General features: G+C 60.9%; 3 protein-coding genes across 4 annotated transcripts; 2 read left to right on the forward strand and 1 right to left on the reverse strand.

Annotated features, from left to right (window-relative positions):
* The first annotated feature begins 404 nt into the window (after positions 1 to 404).
* On the forward strand, positions 405 to 3379 carry PITHD1 (PITH domain containing 1). Its single transcript, XM_052811787.1, has 6 exons — positions 405 to 630; positions 832 to 875; positions 1038 to 1115; positions 2015 to 2119; positions 2621 to 2729; positions 2957 to 3379. Exons 1-6 carry the CDS (start codon positions 442 to 444, stop codon positions 3056 to 3058), a joined length of 627 nt encoding a protein of 208 aa, XP_052667747.1. The 5' UTR covers positions 405 to 441; the 3' UTR covers positions 3059 to 3379.
* A 377-nt stretch (positions 3380 to 3756) lies between these two features.
* Positions 3757 to 13062, forward strand: LYPLA2 (lysophospholipase 2). Of its 2 annotated transcripts, XM_052811284.1 has the most exons (11): positions 3760 to 3828; positions 4954 to 5168; positions 6220 to 6325; positions 7125 to 7156; positions 7848 to 7913; positions 8735 to 8782; positions 8975 to 9045; positions 9326 to 9399; positions 9578 to 9679; positions 10137 to 10313; positions 10553 to 13062. In XM_052811284.1, the coding sequence occupies exons 3-11, from the start codon at positions 6248 to 6250 to the stop codon at positions 10601 to 10603; spliced, it is 699 nt and encodes a 232-aa protein (XP_052667244.1). In that variant the 5' UTR covers positions 3760 to 3828; positions 4954 to 5168; positions 6220 to 6247; the 3' UTR covers positions 10604 to 13062. The 2 variants fall into 2 exon arrangements, with proteins under 2 accessions (XP_052667243.1, XP_052667244.1); XM_052811283.1 differs by lacking the exon at positions 4954 to 5168 and having other exon boundaries at positions 3757 to 3828.
* A 574-nt stretch (positions 13063 to 13636) lies between these two features.
* Positions 13637 to 18558, reverse strand: GALE (UDP-galactose-4-epimerase). The gene is made up of 11 exons (XM_052811282.1): positions 18430 to 18558; positions 16668 to 16794; positions 16448 to 16563; positions 16051 to 16164; positions 15612 to 15788; positions 15367 to 15480; positions 15203 to 15269; positions 14998 to 15083; positions 14771 to 14848; positions 14440 to 14554; positions 13637 to 14352 (listed from the first exon to the last, which is right to left on the reverse strand). Exons 2-11 carry the CDS (start codon positions 16786 to 16788, stop codon positions 14297 to 14299), a joined length of 1044 nt encoding a protein of 347 aa, XP_052667242.1. The 5' UTR covers positions 16789 to 16794; positions 18430 to 18558; the 3' UTR covers positions 13637 to 14296.
* Positions 18559 to 18791: the final 233 nt, after the last annotated feature.

Below are 18791 nucleotides of genomic sequence, written 5' to 3' on the forward strand. Positions count from 1 at the left end.
CTTGTTCTTTTCTGTCTCTGAGCAACGACTGTTAAACACGCTATTAGCAAAAACTCGGCGGTCTCTATGGCCCTTAGGAGGGCTTCTGCTCGGCTATCCCAACGCCAGCTGGGGAAGTGTGGGGAGGGGGGGAATGCTCCCTTTCCCCCTCCTGGCTGAAACAAGCCCCAAGTCTAAACCGCAGCCGGCGCTGCAGGAAAGCAGCTTTCCTCCTCCCCCAGCGGCTGGCACTGCCGGTGCAGCCCGGCCTTCCCCGGGGTCGGTCCGAGGTCCTGAGCCCCCCCCCGTTCCCCGGGACAAACCCGCTGCTGCTGCTGCTCGGTCCGGCGTGGGGAATTGGGAGGGGGGGAGCACGTGCGGCGCCGAGCACCGCCCCCTGGGGCGGTGGGCGGGGCCGGCGGCAAGCGCGCAGGCGCGGTGGGCGGGGCCGGCGGCGCAGGCATGGCGCACGGTCACGGGCGTTGCTGTTGCTGCAGCGGGGAAGCGGCGGCGGTCGGCGGGGATGGCGGCGCGGCCTGGGGGCTTTACCTACGGATCGACCGACAGCGGCTGCAATGCCTTAACGAGCGTCGGGAGGGCAGCGGCGCTCTCGTCTTCCGCGCTTGGGAGGAGCGGGGTGACCGAGCCCAGGTGGGGCCGGGCCGGGGGTCTGCAGCGGAGCCGGGCGGCGGCGGGAGGGGGTGCGGGATTAAGCGAGGTGGTGGTGGGGGGTCCCCGCCTTACCCCTGAGCCCCCTCCGAGGTTACCCGCCCCACCGCTCCCTGTATTCACCCCACCCGTGCCTACCTGCGCAGCCGGGGCCGGCCCTGACCTGCTCCTCTCTCTCCCCAGTTCGTAGAAAGCGACGATGATGAGGAGCTTCTGTTCAATATCCCGTAAGTCCTTTCCCTGAGCTCCATCGGCATCGTTTTGGCTGCTGACAGGGCTTATTTCTCACCCTTTTATTGCTGGGAATGAGGCACGTCTGCGTGCTGCTGTAACTGGGGCTGATCTGGAGAGAACGGAGATGAAAATGCCGCTCCTGCGTCTCTTGGCAGGTTTACGGGTAACGTGAAATTAAAAGGAGTAATTGTGATGGGAGAAGATGATGGGACACATCCAGCAGAGATGAGACTGTAAGTAAAATGAGCGTTAATTTGGCCAGAGCCTAAACTGAACTGTTTGACTCGTAGCTAACGAGAACAGTGATTCTCATGCTGTTGGGTGCCCGAGCACCCGGCGAGGGTGCGCACCGTGGGAGAACGCACTGTTACTCTGCAGCAGCTCCGTCATCCCAGGGCCTCGGAGGAAAAAGAAACCGTAACCTGTACAGGGATGAGCGTGGCTGCTTGCTGCCTTTTTCTCTAGAGAAATGGGGCACCGATTTTAATTAGAAGAGAAGGTTTGGTTGGGACGCTGGCTGTGCGTTGTGAAGAAATCAACCTGCTGCTGGCTTAGCTGGCTGCAGAAGGATCGGTGGGCCAAGAGGGGTTATGCTTTGGGGGGAAACTGAGGCCTGGGAGGGAGGGAGGGACACAAGTGACGGAGTGTCCTGCAGCCAGGTGAGGTTTGTAAGGCTCTTGGCAGCAGTCCTGCCGTACTGAGCCACGTGGCCTGCTTTAGCTCCTGAAGGGACAGAAATGCTTCTTAATACTGCCTTTTTTTTTTTTAAATGAAAGAGTATTGAGTATTCTGCAGTTCTTGCTTGTGGAGAAAGAAATACACCTTTATCAAGCCCCTATTTTCCTTGGTCTGCAGTGTACCAGGTCTGGGTTTCTTCATGTACCCAAGCGTGCCGAGATCTGTATCTCCCCAGCTTTGTTCCTCACTCCTCCTTGTTATTTCTTCAGGGTGTTGGGTATTCTGGAGCGTGGTGGTGCTTTGTGGTGGCGTTGGTATTTTTTCCCTTAGAAGACAAAGCAAATCCAGTTTCTTACTGTTCAGAAGAATCCAGGTAGAGCTAATGGATGGGGAGGAAACCAATTAGCTGACTTGTATGTTAATAACTTCCTGGGTTTCCTCCCTCTCTTCCCAGGTTCAAGAACATTCCTCACATGTCCTTTGATGACACAGCCAGGGAACCGGACCAGACGTTCAGCCTGAACCGGGATCTGACGGGCGAGCTGGAGTACCCCACCAAGTACGATGCAGATCCACGTGCCTGGGGGGTGCAGGGGGCTGCTCCTCCCGAGCGCAGGCGCTGCACTCTATCCAGCCTGCTGGTGTGCCACCGAATTTTAGGAAAGTGTTAGCAGAGGGCAGTTCCTTCCCTTGCATCTCAAAGCTGCCCACAGTAGAATTTGTCTCCCTGGCTCTGTCCTGCCCTTGTCAGGTGAGAGCTCTGGTCTGAAAACCCTCTCCCTAGAGTCAGGGGGCTGCCCGTGCCTGTGACCCAGGACTTTTTGGGGTGCAGAATCATCCCGGTGTCATGTCACCTGCTCCTGGCCCCAGTGACAGCTTGTTGCTAGCCTGCTCGCCACAAGCGTGAGGGAGGCTGCTCCTCCTGCACCCTCAAGTCGTTTGCTCCCAAGTCTGACTTGGGTTAGGGTAGGAGCTCAGCGCCGTGCTGGGAGGAGGTGGCAATGCAGCGGAGTGGCAGCCTGTACGCACAGCTCCAGTTTCAGAGTGTGTTTTCTTTCAGAATTGCCCGTTTCTCCAATGTTTCCCACCTCTCCATCCACTTCCCGAAGAACTTTGGAGCGGAGACAACAAAGATTTTTTATATAGGCCTGAAAGGAGAGTGGACGGAGGTAGGTGAGAGCAGAGATGAGCAAGACTGTGCTGGTAGTGTAAAAAGGGCTTTAAATCATAGCTTAAGTTGAGCTCTAGCTGTGGGGAAGAAGTGGGAACAGTGCGGGGGGAGCCTGTGGTGAAAAGTCTGTAAGATGGGAACCTGCTCAGCTCTTGCCAGTCGGGTCTTTTGGGAGGGACTTGAATGCTGCTCTCCTCTGGACTAACGCGTTCCATCTTAACTTAGGCTCATCGCCACGAAGTCACCATCTGCAATTACGAAGCATCAGCAAACCCAGCTGATCACAAGTTGGAACAAATCACCCCACAGACTCACTTCATCTCCTAACAGTGCTGTCGGGAATCTCCCGAAGGCTCTGGTACAAGTGTATGGATGTGATGGGCTGACTCGGACAGAAATGGCTTCCTGAAGTACTTGGAGAGTGTTGGATCAGCTTTACATTTCGGTCTTTGCCTTGGAAAGCAGAGTGCCGAGCGTGTGCAATGCCTGTACGAAGGTGGCCGCTGAGGGCGGCGGCGCGTTGGGTCCCGCAAGAAGGCAGCAGATCTGCTCTCGTTAACGGGAGACTCGGTCTTTAGGCAGTGGCAAGCTCGTGTCTGGTATTGTTTCCTTCTCTGACTGTCAATAAAACACGCGCTGAGGTGCAGAGCTCCGGCTGCGGCCTGGTCACCCGCATCCCTGTCCCTGAACGTGGGTCACGGCTTGTGTGTGGAGCAGCCCTCCTCTCCCCACAGGGAGATGCCGGGTTGCGGGGGTGAGACAGGGGGGACGGCTCCAGGCCGCAGCTGTCACCGGCGGTTGTTTGGCGGGGAGAGGGCGACGCTCGGTGCCTGACCGGCGGCAGAAAGGGGAAGGGAGGCGGTGGGGAGGGGGAACCGGGCCGCTGTGGTAACGTCGAGGGGCACGGCGGCCGGTCCCGCCGCGTTCGCCTCTGCCCTGAGCGGAATCCTCTACGAAAATGGCCGCCCCCTGAGGGATGGGTAATGCGTCACTTCCGCCGCGCTGAACTCCCCGACCGCCACCCGGCGGCCGGAAGTTCCGGTGGGAGCGCGTCGGGGGAACCGGGAGGAGAGCGCGCGCCGGGCTCCGCGGGAGAGGTGCGGGGCGGGACGTACCACCGGGAGGGGAGGGAGGGGGGGGGGCCCGCTCCGTGAGGGCTGGGATGGGGTTGAGGGGGGGGGGGGGCCCTTCCCCGCGGTGTTGCCGGGGTGTTTAACGGAACGGGGTGGGGGGGGGGCGAGCGGGACGGTAGATCACCGGCTGGTGCAGCGGCGGGCCCCGTCAGAGAGGCCGGAGATCCGGGGCTTTGCCCCCCCCCCCTTCCCCCCGGTGGCCGAGGGCGGGTCCCGGCGCCCTGCGGCCTCCTACTCGGGGCGGCGGGGGCAGCGCGCTGCCGGTAACCGGGCCGCTCCACCTAGCGTGGAACCGCCTTCCCGCCCCAAACCCACCTCCTCCCACGCCCACGGGCCTCCCGGGGGTCGGTACGAACCCTCCAGCCCCCCCCGCCCTGCTCAGCCTTTAGGACCCCCCCCCCCCCCCAAAAAAAAAACCCGTTTCCATGAAAAATTGGGTTTCTCCTTCCAACCGGGGCAGGCGGGATTTCTCCAGCCTCCTGTTGCCTTTCTCTCTCTGCACCGGTTCCGTGCCGGTTCGCCACCGGCTGGTTTTGGGCCTGCGGGAGCGGGAAAGGCCGGGCCACGTTAATAAAACAACAATTAGCGACTTGCTCCTCTCCTGACGACGCGTAACGCCGGGTCCCGGCCGTGGGTTTCCCACTGGCATCGCTCTCGTGGGCGAGGGGTGCGATAGCTCTGGGGCTGCTACGGAAACAGCTGGAATCGGACACAGATCTCTCAAAAGTTCGTGTTTTTTGTGTGTGTGCGTGCTTTTTTTTTCAGGCACAGACCCCTTTCAGGGGCTTTATCCTTCCCGTGTTATGTTTTGGCCTCACGGCTGCCTCTGCTCAAGCTGTTCTTGTGGCGGGAGCCCTGGACCCTCCTGTAGATACCCCGGGAGTGGGGCAGAAACACCCCAGAGAAATCTCGGGTGTCTCCACGGGTGACCCGTGGGTTTTTTTGGGCAGCCTTGACCCTCGAAACCCCTCCTTTCCCTGAAGCCTCTGTGAATAAGGCAAAGACGTGAGCCTGTGTCTGCTCAGGGAGCACGTTTCAGCATCTCCATCTGTCATGGAAGATGCTTTTATTTATGGCTCTTCTCGCCAGGATTTTTGGCAGGTGCTGTTTTTCCTCACTGGTTGTTTTGACCCTGGAGTACACACGAGCACGTGGGCTGTGCGTCTGTGAGGTTCGCCAGACCCGAGGAGCTTGTTGTTCCCGGTGTTTTTATTTGAGTCGGGCAAACAGCTGACGAACAGTTGGTGAAACGAGTCGGGCAGGTCTTGGCCCGGGCTGGTAGAGGAGGCGGCTGTTTCTGTTGGGTAAGGCTGTCTGCCGGGGTACTGGGAGTTTTGGGGGGTTCAGGTGGTCCCACGCCATCCGAAACCCTCTGGGGATGGTGCTTGCTGTGAGATGTGAAGAGTCGGGCAGACCACGGGGGCTGATCTTGCTCCCGGCAGTAGCCGGCAGGCTGATCTTGCTCCCAGGAGATGATGGCAGCACTGTAAGCGTGCTCTGATCTAATTAGTCCTGGACGGTAAGTGGCGGTTAGGGCCTGTCACGTGAGGAGCGGTAGTTTTAGTGATTTGCACCGGACTGGGAACAAACACCATCGACTGTCGCGTCTGAAGGTGGTGTCGCGGGGGCTGTTAGGTCTGCTGGAGCTGCTTGTTCTGCAGGTGACCGGGATCCGGGAGGTGACAATCAGCCCTTTGTGCTGGCAGGAGGCTGTTGTGGTGGGGACAGAGGTGGTGGCCCTGGCTGGCTGCCCATCAGGGAGGGACAGGGATGCCATCGTTGGGGGGGGACGCAGGCTCTGGGAGGCAGCGTAGGGCTGGGTCTCAGGCCAGCGCCTGAACGCTCCAGTTTATCCCTAAACAGCTCCATAAAAGAGGGCTGGACCTTTTATTAGTGCTGTAAAGCTTGTGCTGCTGCGTGCGGAGGGCTGGCGTTTCCTGCTTCGCCATCGGAGCAGATGTGGGTCAGGCTTCTCCTCGGCTCCGGTGGCAGCCGCGAAGGGACGCTGAGGCTGCGAGCCGCCCGGCCACCCTCTGCCCACATCGTTACAGTCACAGAAATAACTTTGGCTTTGAGGTGTAACAGAAAGAGCTAATTTTAACACTTCCAACACCCCACGCATGCATCCCTGCTCGCACGCATCTGGTGCTGCGATGTGGGAATCATTTGCTGCTTCCTGGCTCTCTGGCATTGCTGGGCCAGGGATGGAGCGGGGCTGTCCCAAGGGCTTAAACATCAAAGCCTTCATGTACTCTTTAATTTTCCTCCGAATAGCTGGTCCCTCTGGTGCAAATAGCTGCCAAGGGGTAAGAGGGGTTTATTTTCCTGCCTTACCTTTGTCCCTCTGTCCCGCAGGTGCCAGTGTCTGAGTCCCTCTCGGTGTATGTGTGGTAACAACATGTCTGTCCCCCTCCTCGCTGACGCAGTGACTGTCTCAGGGGCAGAGCGGGAGACTGCCGCGGTAAGGGCCGGACCCCTCCTGCCTCACCTGCTTCTTCCCTTTTAGCAGTCTTGAAAATAAGGAGCTGCTTCCGTGGGGTTCAGGGGGGCCACGAGCTGAACCTGTAATCCCTCAGCTCTTCAGATGTACATCCTGGTACATCAAAGGGGATGCAGGACCAGCAAGGTCTTGTCTTACTGGGGAAGAGTAACTGCCCTTTGGGCTGGGCTGTTGGTTTCTGGTGCTTGGTCCAGCGCGGAAGCACGGGCATAGCCTCACAGCTAGGCTTGACCTGCAGGGAAGTCAGTGGGAGTTAGATCTGATTTGGCTATTTAAGCTTTTAAAGCCAAATCCCCCAAAGAAAATCTTCTGCCCTTCCCTGAGGCTCAGCAGGCTGCCTTCCCTCTTCTCCCTATTGCTTAGGAGTTGCTCTAGCCTTAGATGAAAAGCCTGTAGGGATGGGTTTTGTGAGTCCTTGGCAAGCTTGGCCTCCGCTCAGTGTGGTGCCATGCAGCCTGGCAGGATGATCCATTGCTCCCTGGCCCTCTGCTATGCTGGGCAGCCAAGGGGCCGATGACGCCCGCGGACCTGGCTGTGACAGCAGGCTCTGTGGCACGATAACGATGATGTACCTGTTCCACCCATCCGTCATGCTCAAAGCTGTGTCATTAGCATCAGCTAGTTTCTGCCTGTTAGAGTCTCTTCTAGTTAGTGACTAAGTGGCCTTTTGCCGCTTCCCTGCGAGCCCAGCCCTGCCTCTCTCCCAGGGCACCGGCTGTCGCACCAGCTAATTCTTTTGTTTTTCTGCTTAATTTAACAGGTCATTTTTTTACATGGCCTTGGAGACACAGGGTGAGTATTCCTGGAGCTGGCTCTGGCTGTGACGCGTGGTTTGCTGAAAGCAGACCCGGGCCCGGCCGTTTGCTGCAAGCACCGATGCTGCTTTCCCCAGGGGCAGCTCTGAGATTTGTCTGGGGCTTTGAGCTCGGTCCGATAGCTGTGCCTGCGCCACCCTCACAGGGAATCGCCGGCCAGCAGCTGTCTGCACTTGAATATTTATGATCCCGGCAGCCTGGCAGCCCCCCGCCTCCTGCGGGTTTGATTTTCTGCTTTCTTTAAGGCAAGCAGATAAGCACTGCGGTTTTTCCAGTCCTTGGGAGGGCTGGGAGGAGTTGGGTTGTGTCTACGCGAGTGCATCGCTCTAATGTGCAAGGCCACCTTAGAGGACAGCGTGAGATACAGCAGTAACAAAAGGTTTCTCCCTGCACAGGAGATTCTCCCTCCTCCCTTGCTGCTAGCAGCTCCTCTGCCTCCAGCTGCAGGGCTTTGTGTGCCGCCTTTGCCCTGCCGCAGAGGAGGTCTGTGCCGGGGATTCACATTGGGATTCAGGCTGCCGGGGTGGGCAGGACCTGGTAAAGTAATGTCAGGGCAGGGGGCCAGCAGCCTTGGAGGAAACCTGTCCTTGGGGGAAATCCCTCACCTTCGCCAGCATCCTCCAAAGTGCTAAGGCAAGCCTTGAACTCCTCCTCTCCTCTCTCCCCAGGCACAGCTGGGCTGACGCTCTCTCCTCCATCCGCCTCCCCTATGTGAAATATATTTGCCCTCACGCGTAAGTGCTGTCCTTGCTTCGGGAAGGGGCCTTGGGGAGCCTGGGTGGGCTGTGACACTGGTGCCCGCTGCCAAGACTGTTCGGGGAGGCAGACGGTGGCCTGTGCCCTGACCTACCCGCGGGGCTGTGCAGTGAGGCTTGCTCTCCTGCTGTGGCCAGTTCATGCAGGGCCCCAGCCCTGACATTTTCTGCCTGCAGGCAGAGTCGTTTCCCACAGAGCCGATCAGCGTGGGAGCTGCTGCTCTGAGTCTGTTTTCTTCCCCCCTCCTGCCCTCCGCCTCTCCCCGACGGCTGCAGTGAAAGCCAAAAAGCACCACAGCTTCTTCCCCGTTCCCCTGGTCAGGCAGGAGGGCACTCAGCAGAAAGGGAAGGAAACGCTCCCCAGTGTGTCCCCAGGGTGGATAGCAGCCCATGCAGGGGGGCACTCACCGGGCGGGGAGAGTTCGGCCGCAGCGGCGTCCCCGGCAGCAGGGCCTCGGCTTCCCGGTGTCCCATCTCGGCAGCAGAGGCAGCTGCTCCGTCAGCATCTCCTGGCTCGGCAGCAGCAAACAGGAGAGGGACCCAGGTGCTCTCCTCCCCAGGCAGGCTGCTTGGCAATGCCCTGGAGCTGCCAGCTCAGCTGGGATCTGCTTGGGGCTCACGGATGATCCCTGGGGTCACCTTGCAGCCTCCGGGCTGGGTTTGGTGGCACCAACCTGCTGCTGTCCCTTGGGAGCCTCATCCTGGAGCTGCAGGCAGGAGGGCCGGTCACCCCGCTCCCCTCGGCTCGGACTTGCTTCTCTTGCACTTGAATTAAAACACCCAAACTGTTTTTTCTCCAGGCCCCGGATCCCCGTGACCCTCAACATGAAGATGGTTATGCCCTCCTGGTCAGTGCTTTGGGTGGCAGTGGTGGGTGGGACCCTTTTGGGGGTGTATTTTGGGGAGTGGGGGGAAGGGGACTGGAGCCAAAATCCACTGCCCTGTAGGAGTCAGGGGAAGGGCAGAGCACACCCAGCTCCTGCCTCCCCACACCCTGGGTGCTGGCAGAGGTTTGGGGCTGACCCTGCTGCTTCTCCCAGGTTTGACCTGATGGGGTTGACTCCGGATGCACCTGAGGATGAAGCTGGAATCAAGAAAGCTGCAGAAAACAGTAAGAGACTTTGGGGAGGGGGAAGTGCTGAGCTCCTGGGTGCCTCTCCCTCACTGGGACAGAAGCAGATGTCTTCCTTCCACCTCTCCTTCCTTCCTCCTCTCCTGTGATCCCAGCCCACCTCCTTCCTGGCTAAAGCCAAGTGTGTTCAGTCCATGGGACCTCTGGCACCTGCCTCTCCCTGATGTGCTGAGTGTCCTGTGTGCACCCCCAGGCCTCGGGTGATGCTCTTCAACCCCCCTCCACCTGCTACTGACCCTATTTCTCTGTCGTCTTCCAGTTAAAGCAATTATCGAGCATGAGATGAAGAACGGGATCCCACCCAACCGCATCATCCTGGGGGGCTTCTCACAGGTGAGCTGGGCTGCAGGGGGCTGAGGTGGAGCAGACTGAGGGTTGGGACCCCTCTTCGCCCTCCGAAAACGCCCCACAAAGGGAGTGTCCGTGGCGAGGAGGCGGGTGGATGCTGGGTGATCCCAGGGCTGCGGATCCCCCCGCTCCGGCACTAACAGACTTTCCTCCCCTGCTGCAGGGCGGTGCCTTGTCGCTGTACACGGCTCTCACCTGCCAGCACCAGCTGGCTGGCATCGTGGCGCTCAGCTGCTGGCTCCCGCTGCACAAGGCCTTCCCGCAGGTACCCTGCGCTGCTGCCGCCACGCGTGTCTGCAGGGAGGGTTGGTGGGGGGTGGATTTTCTCATCCGGAGTTTGCTGCAGTGAGCCCGGGGCTGCAGGACGCACAAGGTGCCCGTGGCAGGGGCTTAATCCTGTGTCCTTGCTCCTGAGACCCGGAGCGGGCGAGGGCACAGCAGAGATCAGGGCTCTGCCACCGATCTGGTGTGGGCATCTGTGAGCCGATCTGCTCCCCAGGCTTCCTCACACCCGCTGGGCAGCAGCTCGATCCTGCTGGCAGCTTGGGAGGAGGCATTTGGTGGCAGGGCAGTAGGCGCTGTGTGAGCAGCTCTCCCAGAGCCCTTTTGAGGAGGGGAGCTGCCAGGTGATGGGCATGGGGATGCAGATAAAGCACCTGCCCCATTCCCCGCTTGGCATCCAGTCTCCTGGGCACCCCTGAGCGCTTCCTTCCTCGCTGCAGGCGGCGAATAACGGCGTGAACAAGGACATCGCCATCCTGCAGTGCCACGGGGAGATGGACCCCATGATCCCAGTCCGCTTCGGGGCCCTCACTGCTGAAAAGCTGAAATCTGTCGTCACCCCCACCAAGGTCCAGTTCAAAACCTACCCCGGTGTGATGCACAGTTCCTGTCCTCAGGTCAGTGCCTCGGGGCAGAGAGAGGGGACGGCACCTTCAGGGGTTGGTCTCGCCTTTGGGACTGACCCCGGCGCAGTGGGTCAGGCAGGGCAGGGACATTGCCGAGTCCAGAACCCACAGGACGTGTGTTTGTTCCCTGATTCACTCCGGAGAGGCTGCACAGCCTTCGTGCCCCCACGTTTGGGGCAAGGCATGGCCCTTGAGGAGCGCCGGAGTGACGGGCTCTGTGCTTTCCGCAGGAGATGATGGCGGTGAAGGAGTTCATCGAGAAGCTGCTGCCCCGGATCTAAGTGGAGCCAATCGAGACTGTGGCAGGGAAGGACACCAAGGTCGCACCCACTGATCTTTCCCCCGTGACCCGTCCGCTGCAAACGGAAGCCATGGCACCCCACCGCACCTCCCGCCGCACCCCCGGCCCCCGCCTCTTCCCATCTCCTCGCACCGCGTCCTCTCCGGCTGGGTGTGCCCCGTCTCTCCCTGCTGCTCTCGGAGCTGAGATCGGAGCTGTCTAAGGCGAGTCTTCGAGTGGCCTTTTCTCTCCTCTTGCTCCGAGCGGTTTCTGTGGGGATCACCATCCCCTCGACTCCCTGTTCAGGCACCGCAGTGTGTGGGTCTGGCGCGGTGCGGGTGAGGTTTTTTTTGTTGCGTTTGGGTTTGGGTTTTTTTCTAACAGTATTAGGGGTGGGATGTGTCCCCGTGCGGCGGGAGGAGCGGTGCGGGCACAGGGCAGGGCTGGGGCACCCTCTGGAGCCCTCTGTGACCCAGAGCAGCCTGTGCTCCTCCTCTGCCCTCGGCCCGTCCTCTTCTGCGGCTGCTTTCGGCCTCCGCTCAGGTGACTCACGGGTTTTCAATCAGAGCTCAGGAACCCGGGACTCTCCTGCGAACATCTCGAGGCCCAGGGGAGAGGCTCTGCTCTGGGCCGGTACCGCCAAAGGCTGCCCCGTCTCCCCGGGGCCGGCAGAAAGGCGTCCACGCAGCTCCTGCACCTCCTCGCTCGGGGCCCCGGCCCCCGCCCTGTCACACACGCACACTCCCCGGTGGGCTCGTCCCACGTTCCAGCAGCCTCAGCCATCGGCTTGTGGCAGCTCTGCCCTCCTCGAGATAATCGCCTCCTCCTCCTCCTCCTCTTGTTGCTTTTACAATCTCCTCCTCAGCCCAGTGAGGGCTCCCAGAGGCATCTGTCCCTCCCTCGGCCTAGCTCTGCGCCCACCGAGTCCCAAAGCGCTGCCGTTTACAGCTGGTGTCCGAGCAGCTTTGCCATGGAGCCTGCCCGGCGCTGGCCCGGTCCTTAACGTCTCTCTTGCTGCTACTTCTCCTTCCCTTTGGACTTGGGCTGGCTTGGGGAGGGAGAGGAGAGGCGAGGAGAGGTCCCCCTGACCCCCAGGGATGGCTCCTGGCCCAGGCTGGCGCAGCTGGAGGAAGCAGGTTTGCTCCCAGCCATCATCTCACCAGCATCTAACACCTGGGTGCAGCTGTACCCCATCCTGCAGGGCAGCACGGGGGTCTCCGTGCTTCCCAGGGCCAGGGCTGTGGGCTCTGTTGGCCTTTCCGTGTACAATCAAAGGTTTCCCCGGGCTCCCTCGCGCCCGGCTGCAGCCAAGGTTTGTCCTCTCTCGAGCGGTGGCCTGGCCGTGCCAGTGGCCGTGGCTGGCTGGGGCGCGGGGCCTGGCCCGTCCCCACCAAGCAGAGCAGCTCCCCGGGCACAGGGCCCCGAATGTCTCCTCCGCGGGTGGGCTTCTGGCCGCCCCCCTCCCCTCCCGCAGGGCCGAGGGCACTTGCTGTTGAGCAGCGCTGCCCTTCTCCTCGCCTCTCCTCCATGGGCTGAGCCCACAGCACTGTTGGGCCCTTCGGGGCTGGAGCTGTACATGTCTTTTAAAAAAAACACACCACAAAACCCACCTAGCCTAAGGGCCGTCGCTCCCTCCCGTGTGCTCTGGTTCTGTGTGGGTCGATGCCCTGTCTGGCCCCTCGACCCGCAGACCCTCTGCTCGGTGCCCCGTGGCTGGGCTCGTGGTGCTGGGGCCGGCATCTCCCGGAGGGCGAGGGCTGCTCTGGGGGGGCAAGCAGGGAGGGGGGGCTCAATACCAGCAGCTCTGCTCCAGCCATGCCCTCCCCGCCTGGGATGCGCAAAGCAATAACCCGCTCTCCGGAGAGTCGGATCTGTCAGACCCATCCTTGGTTGGTTTCTTGGGTTATTTTGGGTTGGGGTTTGGTTTTTTTCTCTCTCCCCTCCCCTTTTAGGAAGTCTTAAACCAGCAAACCTGCTGCTGGTGTCGGGGGGAGCCCAGCTCTTCCCCTTGCTTGGGGTTCAGTCCTGCTGTTTCTTCTACTTTGTTTTAAAGCTGCTGTGTCCTCCCCTCCCTGCGCTCGGCGGGTGGGGAGGCGAGAGGGGCTGGCTGGGACGGGAACGCAGCTCCCTGCAGAGGTTACCTGAGGGCTGGCGGACGGACAGACTGACCTTTTTGACTGTGAACTGGAACCGTGTGCGTAGCGGGGGCCTGGGACTCGTGGCCACGCTGGCCCCTTTGCAGAGCATTCCTGCTCGCTCCCCGCCTGAGCAGCACGTGCCTGGCCGGGGCCGTGCTGAGGACCCGGGAGGGAGAATGGCTTCTCTCCATTCCTCAATACAGCTTTTTTTTTTTTTTTTTTTCTTCTTCTCTCTTGTCTTCCTTGTAAATGTTTGGGGTTTTTTTGTGTGTGTGTTCCACAGAGTCGGAAACAAGGTTAAATAAATCATAAGCCTCTCCCAGAGCCGAGTTGGCGTCATTCGTGGCCGGGCAGGAAGCGCCGTCAGCACCTCTGTAACGGAGGTTCGGGGGGAGCAGATTAGCACGAGGCCCCAGGGGCAGCAGCTCCGGCTGAGTAGAAGCAGAACAGAGCTGCCACTTAGAAAGTAAGAAAGTTTATTTAAAAACAAATCAAAAGCTCAATTCATAATTTAGTAGCATAAGTTATTAATCCAACTGACAGCAAACCGGGCTGACTGCGTCATCACTGCCTAACGAAGCCGTTAGAACTGCCAGCAATAAATAGGACCAGTATTTGACAGCTGAGCAGAGCCTTCTCCCGGGAAGCCTTTGGCAACGTGATTATGGAAGCGGCTGCCACAGGTAACGTGGAAGCAAAACCAGGCACCAGCCAAATCTAACGGCAGCGGTGGAGAGGGGCTGCGTGCAGCCTGGCGAGGCTGGCCATGCCCAGGGCTGGCACAGCCATGGGCAGGAGCTCCTCCGGCTTGGCAGGAATATGTAGGAGATGAGACTTGGTCCCCAAAACCATGCTGGGGGGGGGCAGGGGAAAAGGGGTGTCGGGGGGAAGCCCTGGGGAGCTGGGCTGGGGAAATGAGCCATGGTGGCCTCAGGATGTGACTGGTCCCTGCAGGAGTGGGGGTTCCTGGGGCCCAAGGCCATGAGGTAGGTGCTCAGCAGCTCAGCAGCCCTCTCCTTGCCCAGGGCAGGGGGCAGTGGGTGCCCTGGCTTTCCCCCACCAAGACTGGGAACCACCCCTGCTCCCCAAGCTGGGCGGGTTGGGGGCTGGGTGCAGCAGGGAATGGGTGGTTTCATCTGTAATTTGGGCTCGATAGGACTCGCTTGTTTGGGTGCTGGAGGTGGCCACTTCCCAGGGCACAGGGAAGGCCCAGGAGCAGCTCTGAGAGTGGCTGCAGGGCCCAGCCAAGCACCTTCTCCCTGCTGGGGCTGGCACCAGCCCCTGTGCATTCCCAACAAGGAGGTTTTGTGCCCTGGGTGCCAAAGCTGGGCCCCGGCTCTGTTCTTCCTTGTGTTTCTGCTCTATGAGATGCAAAGGACCTGGGGGAATGAGGATGAGGAGTAGAGAGGCTGGGGATGCTCCTGCCTTCCTGCCCCACGCAAGAGGCAGGAGAGGGAGCTGGAACTGCACCCAGGATGATCACAGCCTCGCTGGGGAGGCAGGCAGAGCTGGCCCGGAGCAACCCACAGCAGCCAGGCGAGCCCTTGGGCCACAGCTCAGTTCTTGCTGAAGCCTGTGGGATTCTGCAGCTGCCACCGCCACAGGTCCTCACCTGCAACAGGGAGAACGGTGGTGAGGTTTGGGCCAGGAAAGGGGCAGCCGGCAGCACACGGCGTGCCAGGGAAGGGGATGCTCTTACACATCTTGTCCAGGCCAAAGGCAGCTTTCCAGCCCAGCTCACGCTCGGCCAGCGCTGGGTTGGCGTAGCAGGAGGCCACATCTCCCTCCCGCCGGCCCGTGATCTTGTACTTGATCTGCAGGGAAAGCAGCACCGTGGGGTCTGAGGGCTCCTGGGGCCCAGCGGAGGGGACTTGTCCGAGGCCCAGGAGCTGAGGGAACGGTGCCAGTGGCTGCCACAGACACAGGCACAGGGGCTGCTGCGGCAGTGATGGCTTGGGGTGGCAAAGGAGAGCCTGTGGGAGCAGCCGGCTCTGTGCCGGTGGCCCCGCAGGCTCTGGATCAGACCTTACCTCCCTCCCCGAGGCTTTCTCCATGGCCTGGACCATCTGCAGGACGGAATAACCGGTGCCTGTACCCAGATTGTAGATCTGGGAGGAGGATAAGGGACATAGGTCAGCTTCTTCTGGAAGGGGAGAAGGGCCAGGCCCCCTTTTAGCTCCCCTAGGGCTGTGAAAGTCCGGCCCTGGCTCAGCCCCAGCAGGGCTGACAGCACCCCAGACAACGGCCCCCTTGGTACCTTGCAGCCGCAGTTCTCCTTGAGCTTCTTCAAAGCAGCGATATGGCCCTTGGCCAAATCCACAACATGGATGTAATCCCTGACACCTGTGGGGACACAGAGGGTGAGTGCAAAGCCCTCCTGTCCAGGGTGCGGCCAGGCTGAGGAGCTGCGATGGCTGCCCCAGGGGCTGGGGGGTGTCTGCTCCACCCATTCTGCGATGTACCTGTTCCATCGTCCGTCTTGTAGTCGTTCCCAAACACGCTGAGGAATTCCCGGCGCCCCACCGCGACCTGCACACAGGGACAAGCCCGTGAGACCCCCATCAGCCTGTGCCCCACACAGGCACTGCGAGCCAGGGGGTCCTCAAAGGCTGCAGCGGGGCGGTACCTGCGCCACGTAGGGCATGAGGTTGTTCGGGATCCCCTGAGGATCTTCTCCGATCATGCCTGACTCATGGGCACCAATGGGGTTGAAATAGCGCAGGAGAACGGCATTCCAGTCCTGGGGACACACACAAAAGTGGCTGCCTGGGGAGGGTGTAGTGCTGCACAGTGCTGCCTGGTCAGCCCAGCACGCTCCAGTGGGAAAAGACCTCAGTTCCCAGCCCTGCATGCTTTTGGGCAGCTCCTCACCCTCTCCGCTTTGCAGAGGTCTCGAATCATCTCCTCAATGAAGTACTTGGATTTGCCATAGGGGTTGGTGCACCCTCCAACTGGGTGGTTCTCATCCAGGGGCAGGTACTTGGGGTCTCCGTAGACGGTGGCAGAGCTGCTGAACACGATGTTCCTCACGCCGTGGGCTTTCATGGTCTGGGGAGCAGGGACCAGCCGCCACTGAGCCAGCAAGATCCGCACCCTCCAGCTCAGCCGCGCAGCTCAGCCCTCCGCGGGCAGCAGCTCCCACCATGCAGGCACCATTACACCCCTGGGACAGGGCCCAGGCACAGGGAGCACCACAGGGACCAGGCTGCCAGCCAGCACAGCCACCCCAGAGCAGGATCACACCCAGGACCAGTCACCCAGTACCCGTGTGGCCCTGAGCACCACACGCTGCCCTCCCAGCTCCGCTCACCTCCAGCAGCCGGATGGTCCCAGTGAGGTTCACCCTGTAGTACTCCAGGGGCTTCTGCACAGACTCCCCCACTGCCTTCAGCCCCGCAAAGTGCATCACGGCTGAGAAACGGTGCTGCAGAGGGAGAAAGAGCTCGGCGTTAGTGCCGCGGCAATAGGAGATAGAAGCTCCAGGCAGAAACCAGTCAGAAGTCTCCCCAGGAGTTTCATTCAGCCAGCCCACAGTTTCCATGGCCCAGAGGAACATTCACTGGTCACAGCATTTCCTCAGCACTGTTCTCCCCGCTCAGCTCCTCCCCAGTCCACATTTCCCTCGTGGCTCCCACGCCCAGCACAAAGCCCTGTCACCCTTCAGAGCCCACGAGGCCACCTTGGAGCACTGTAGCTCTTGCTCTTACCTTACTGAAGAGCTCCTGCAGCGCTGCCTCATTGGTGATATCCAGCTCCTGGAAGAGGATGGGCTGGTGCACAATCTGCTGCACACGCCGGAGGCTCTCAGGGAGCGCGTCTGCCCCTGGGGAGATGGAAGGAGATGAGGCGCTGGGATAGCTAGAGGTCCCGGCACAGGCTGAGAAGGGTCGAGCCCCTTGCATGGGAAGGGATGAAGGCTCTCCGTACCTCGGATGGCATTGTGAAAGTTGTCTATGACGACAGGGACATAGCCAGCCTCCGCCAGCTCCAGCACACAGTGACTGCCAATGTAGCCAGCTCCACCGGTCACCAGGATCTTCTCTGCCATGGCTCCCTGGGGGAGGAAAGCCCTTCAGTGCAGAGCGCTGTGTGAAGCAGCCAGGGGCCCTGGGAGGGCAGGGGCAGGCAGGACTTGGACACTGTCACGTCAGCACTGCTTCTAGGCACTCCCTGCGCTTGGCATGACATCCGGAGAGGAATGGGCTGGGCAGGTTGTAGCACACCCTGCCGATGTGGTTCACACCTTCCAGACGGGGAGGGTTTATCTGACACTTGTCACATACTGGGGAAAAACCCTTGTTCTTCCTGTTAAATCCAGTCAAGGTCCTGGTGTCACCTATATCCTACAGCACAAATCCCTCAGGCTAATTCACCCCATAGCACAAGGGCAGGGAATCATTTAACAGTATTAATTTGGGTGGTCTCCACAGGGGTATATCAGCTCTGCCCTTTTCTACCTATTCCCCCTTTTTTCTCCAGCTCTGAAATCCCCTGTTTACAACAGTCCCACCACTTCCTCCAGCCTCCCTTCCCAGTGCTGGCCCTGTTCCACCCCTGCTTCCCAGGAAGGTGGGCACTGGGTCACTGCAGATTACAGGGACATTTGCTGGCATACACAGAGTGGAAACCTGGAAAATAACCTGCAAGAAAGCCCCCACCCCTGGGAACTGAAGAGCAGCTCCTGCCCAGTGGGAAGAAGGGAGAATCCACTTTATTACCAAGGCATGTGGAGGCAGCGCAGGGTAAGTTTCCTCCCTGGGTGACTTTAGTCACTCTCAGAGCTGCGTCTCAGGCTGAAAACCCAACTGAAACCCCTAAACTGCCCTGTCCTGTGTCTGCTGCTGGCCCCAGGGCTCCTCTGGCAGCCGGGGAGGGCAGCTCCAGGGGAAGACAGAGCCTGAGCCAGGCAGGCAAGGGCTGAAAAGCCAAAATAACGCTGCTTTTCGCCAGGCAGGTGAGCAGGCAGCGGGACAGGGCAGGGGCCTATGGGACAGGGTGTGGACGTGGGACAGGGTTACCTGCAGGGCCAGGGAATACCTGTGGGTCTGGGCTTGGGGCCGGGAGTTACCCGAGGAGCCGGGACCGGGGCTGCCTGTGGGTCCGGGAGTCTTCTGAGGGGCTGTGCATCGCCTGGGAGGCTGGGGTCGGCTCCAGGACTTACCTGAGGGGCTGGGACCGGAGGTCCCTGTGGGGCTGGGGGGGCCCAGAGGGGCTGAATGTACCTCAGGGGCTGGATTTACCTCAGGGGCCCAGGGTTACCTCAGGGGCTGGATTCACCTCAGGGGTCCGGGGTTACCTCAGGGGCTGGATTCACCTCAGGGGTCCGGGGTTACCTCAGGGGCTGGATTTTACCTCAGGGGTCCGGGGTTACCCTCAGGGGCTGGATTTTACCTCAGAGGCTGGATTTTACCTCAGGGGTCCGGGGTTACCTCAGGGGCTGGATTTTACCTCAGAAGCTGGATTTTACCTCAGGGGTCCGGGGTTACCTCAGGGGCTGGACTCACCTCAGGGGTTCAGGGTTACCTCAGGGGCTGGATTTTACCTCAGGGGTCCGGGGTTACCTCAGGGGCTGGATTTTACCTCAGGGGCCCGGGGTGGGGGATCTCCCTGCTGAAGGAGGGCACAGCCGAGCACGGCAGCATGTCCCTCCGCTCGCCCCCCGCCCCGCCCGTACCCCCCGGCCGCTCACCCGCCGCTCCGGCCGCCTCCCGCCGCCGCACTCGCTCTGCCTCCGCGCCGGGTGCGGCCCCTTTAAGGCCCGGCCGCGCTCCCCGCCCCCCGCGGTGCCACGCGCACCGCTCTCCCATGGAAACGTGTCACCGCCGCTCCTGCTACGGGGCGGCAGCGGGGACAAAAAAGCCGCGGGGAGCGCATGCGCGGAGGGCCGTCGCCACGCCCCCTCCCCCGGGGCGGGGAGTAGTGTAGAGGGACGGCGGCCATTGGCGCGCCGGGGAGAGAGGGCGTGGCCACACCAGACGGCCCGCGGGGAGGGGCGGTGAGCGGCCGGTCGCGCAGCGCCCCCTAGCGGCGGGAGGAGGCCGCCGAGCCCCA

The sequence above is a fragment of the Harpia harpyja genome, chromosome 16 (assembly GCF_026419915.1).
Source record: "Harpia harpyja isolate bHarHar1 chromosome 16, bHarHar1 primary haplotype, whole genome shotgun sequence".
NCBI lineage: Eukaryota > Metazoa > Chordata > Aves > Accipitriformes > Accipitridae > Harpia > Harpia harpyja.

Bases quoted from the DNA above. Each gene is read 5' to 3' on its own strand.
- PITHD1 (XM_052811787.1), top strand. From the start codon at position 442: ATGGCGCACGGTCACGGGCGTTGCTGTTGCTGCAGCGGGGAAGCGGCG. The intron at 1,116-2,014 runs GTAAGTAAAATG...CTCTCTTCCCAG, and splicing joins CATCCAGCAGAGATGAGACT to GTTCAAGAACATTCCTCACA. The intron at 2,120-2,620 runs GTACGATGCAGA...GTTTTCTTTCAG, and splicing joins GAGCTGGAGTACCCCACCAA to AATTGCCCGTTTCTCCAATG.
- LYPLA2 (XM_052811283.1), top strand. From the start codon at position 6,248: ATGTGTGGTAACAACATGTCTGTCCCCCTCCTCGCTGACGCAGTGACT. The intron at 6,326-7,124 runs GTAAGGGCCGGA...TTAATTTAACAG, and splicing joins CAGAGCGGGAGACTGCCGCG to GTCATTTTTTTACATGGCCT. The intron at 9,046-9,325 runs GTAAGAGACTTT...GTCGTCTTCCAG, and splicing joins CAAGAAAGCTGCAGAAAACA to TTAAAGCAATTATCGAGCAT.
- GALE (XM_052811282.1), bottom strand. From the start codon at position 16,788: ATGGCAGAGAAGATCCTGGTGACCGGTGGAGCTGGCTACATTGGCAGT. The intron at 15,481-15,611 runs GTGAGGAGCTGC...GTGTGTCCCCAG, and splicing joins ACCTCTGCAAAGCGGAGAGG to GACTGGAATGCCGTTCTCCT. The intron at 15,084-15,202 runs GTACATCGCAGA...GTGTCCCCACAG, and splicing joins CAAGACGGACGATGGAACAG to GTGTCAGGGATTACATCCAT.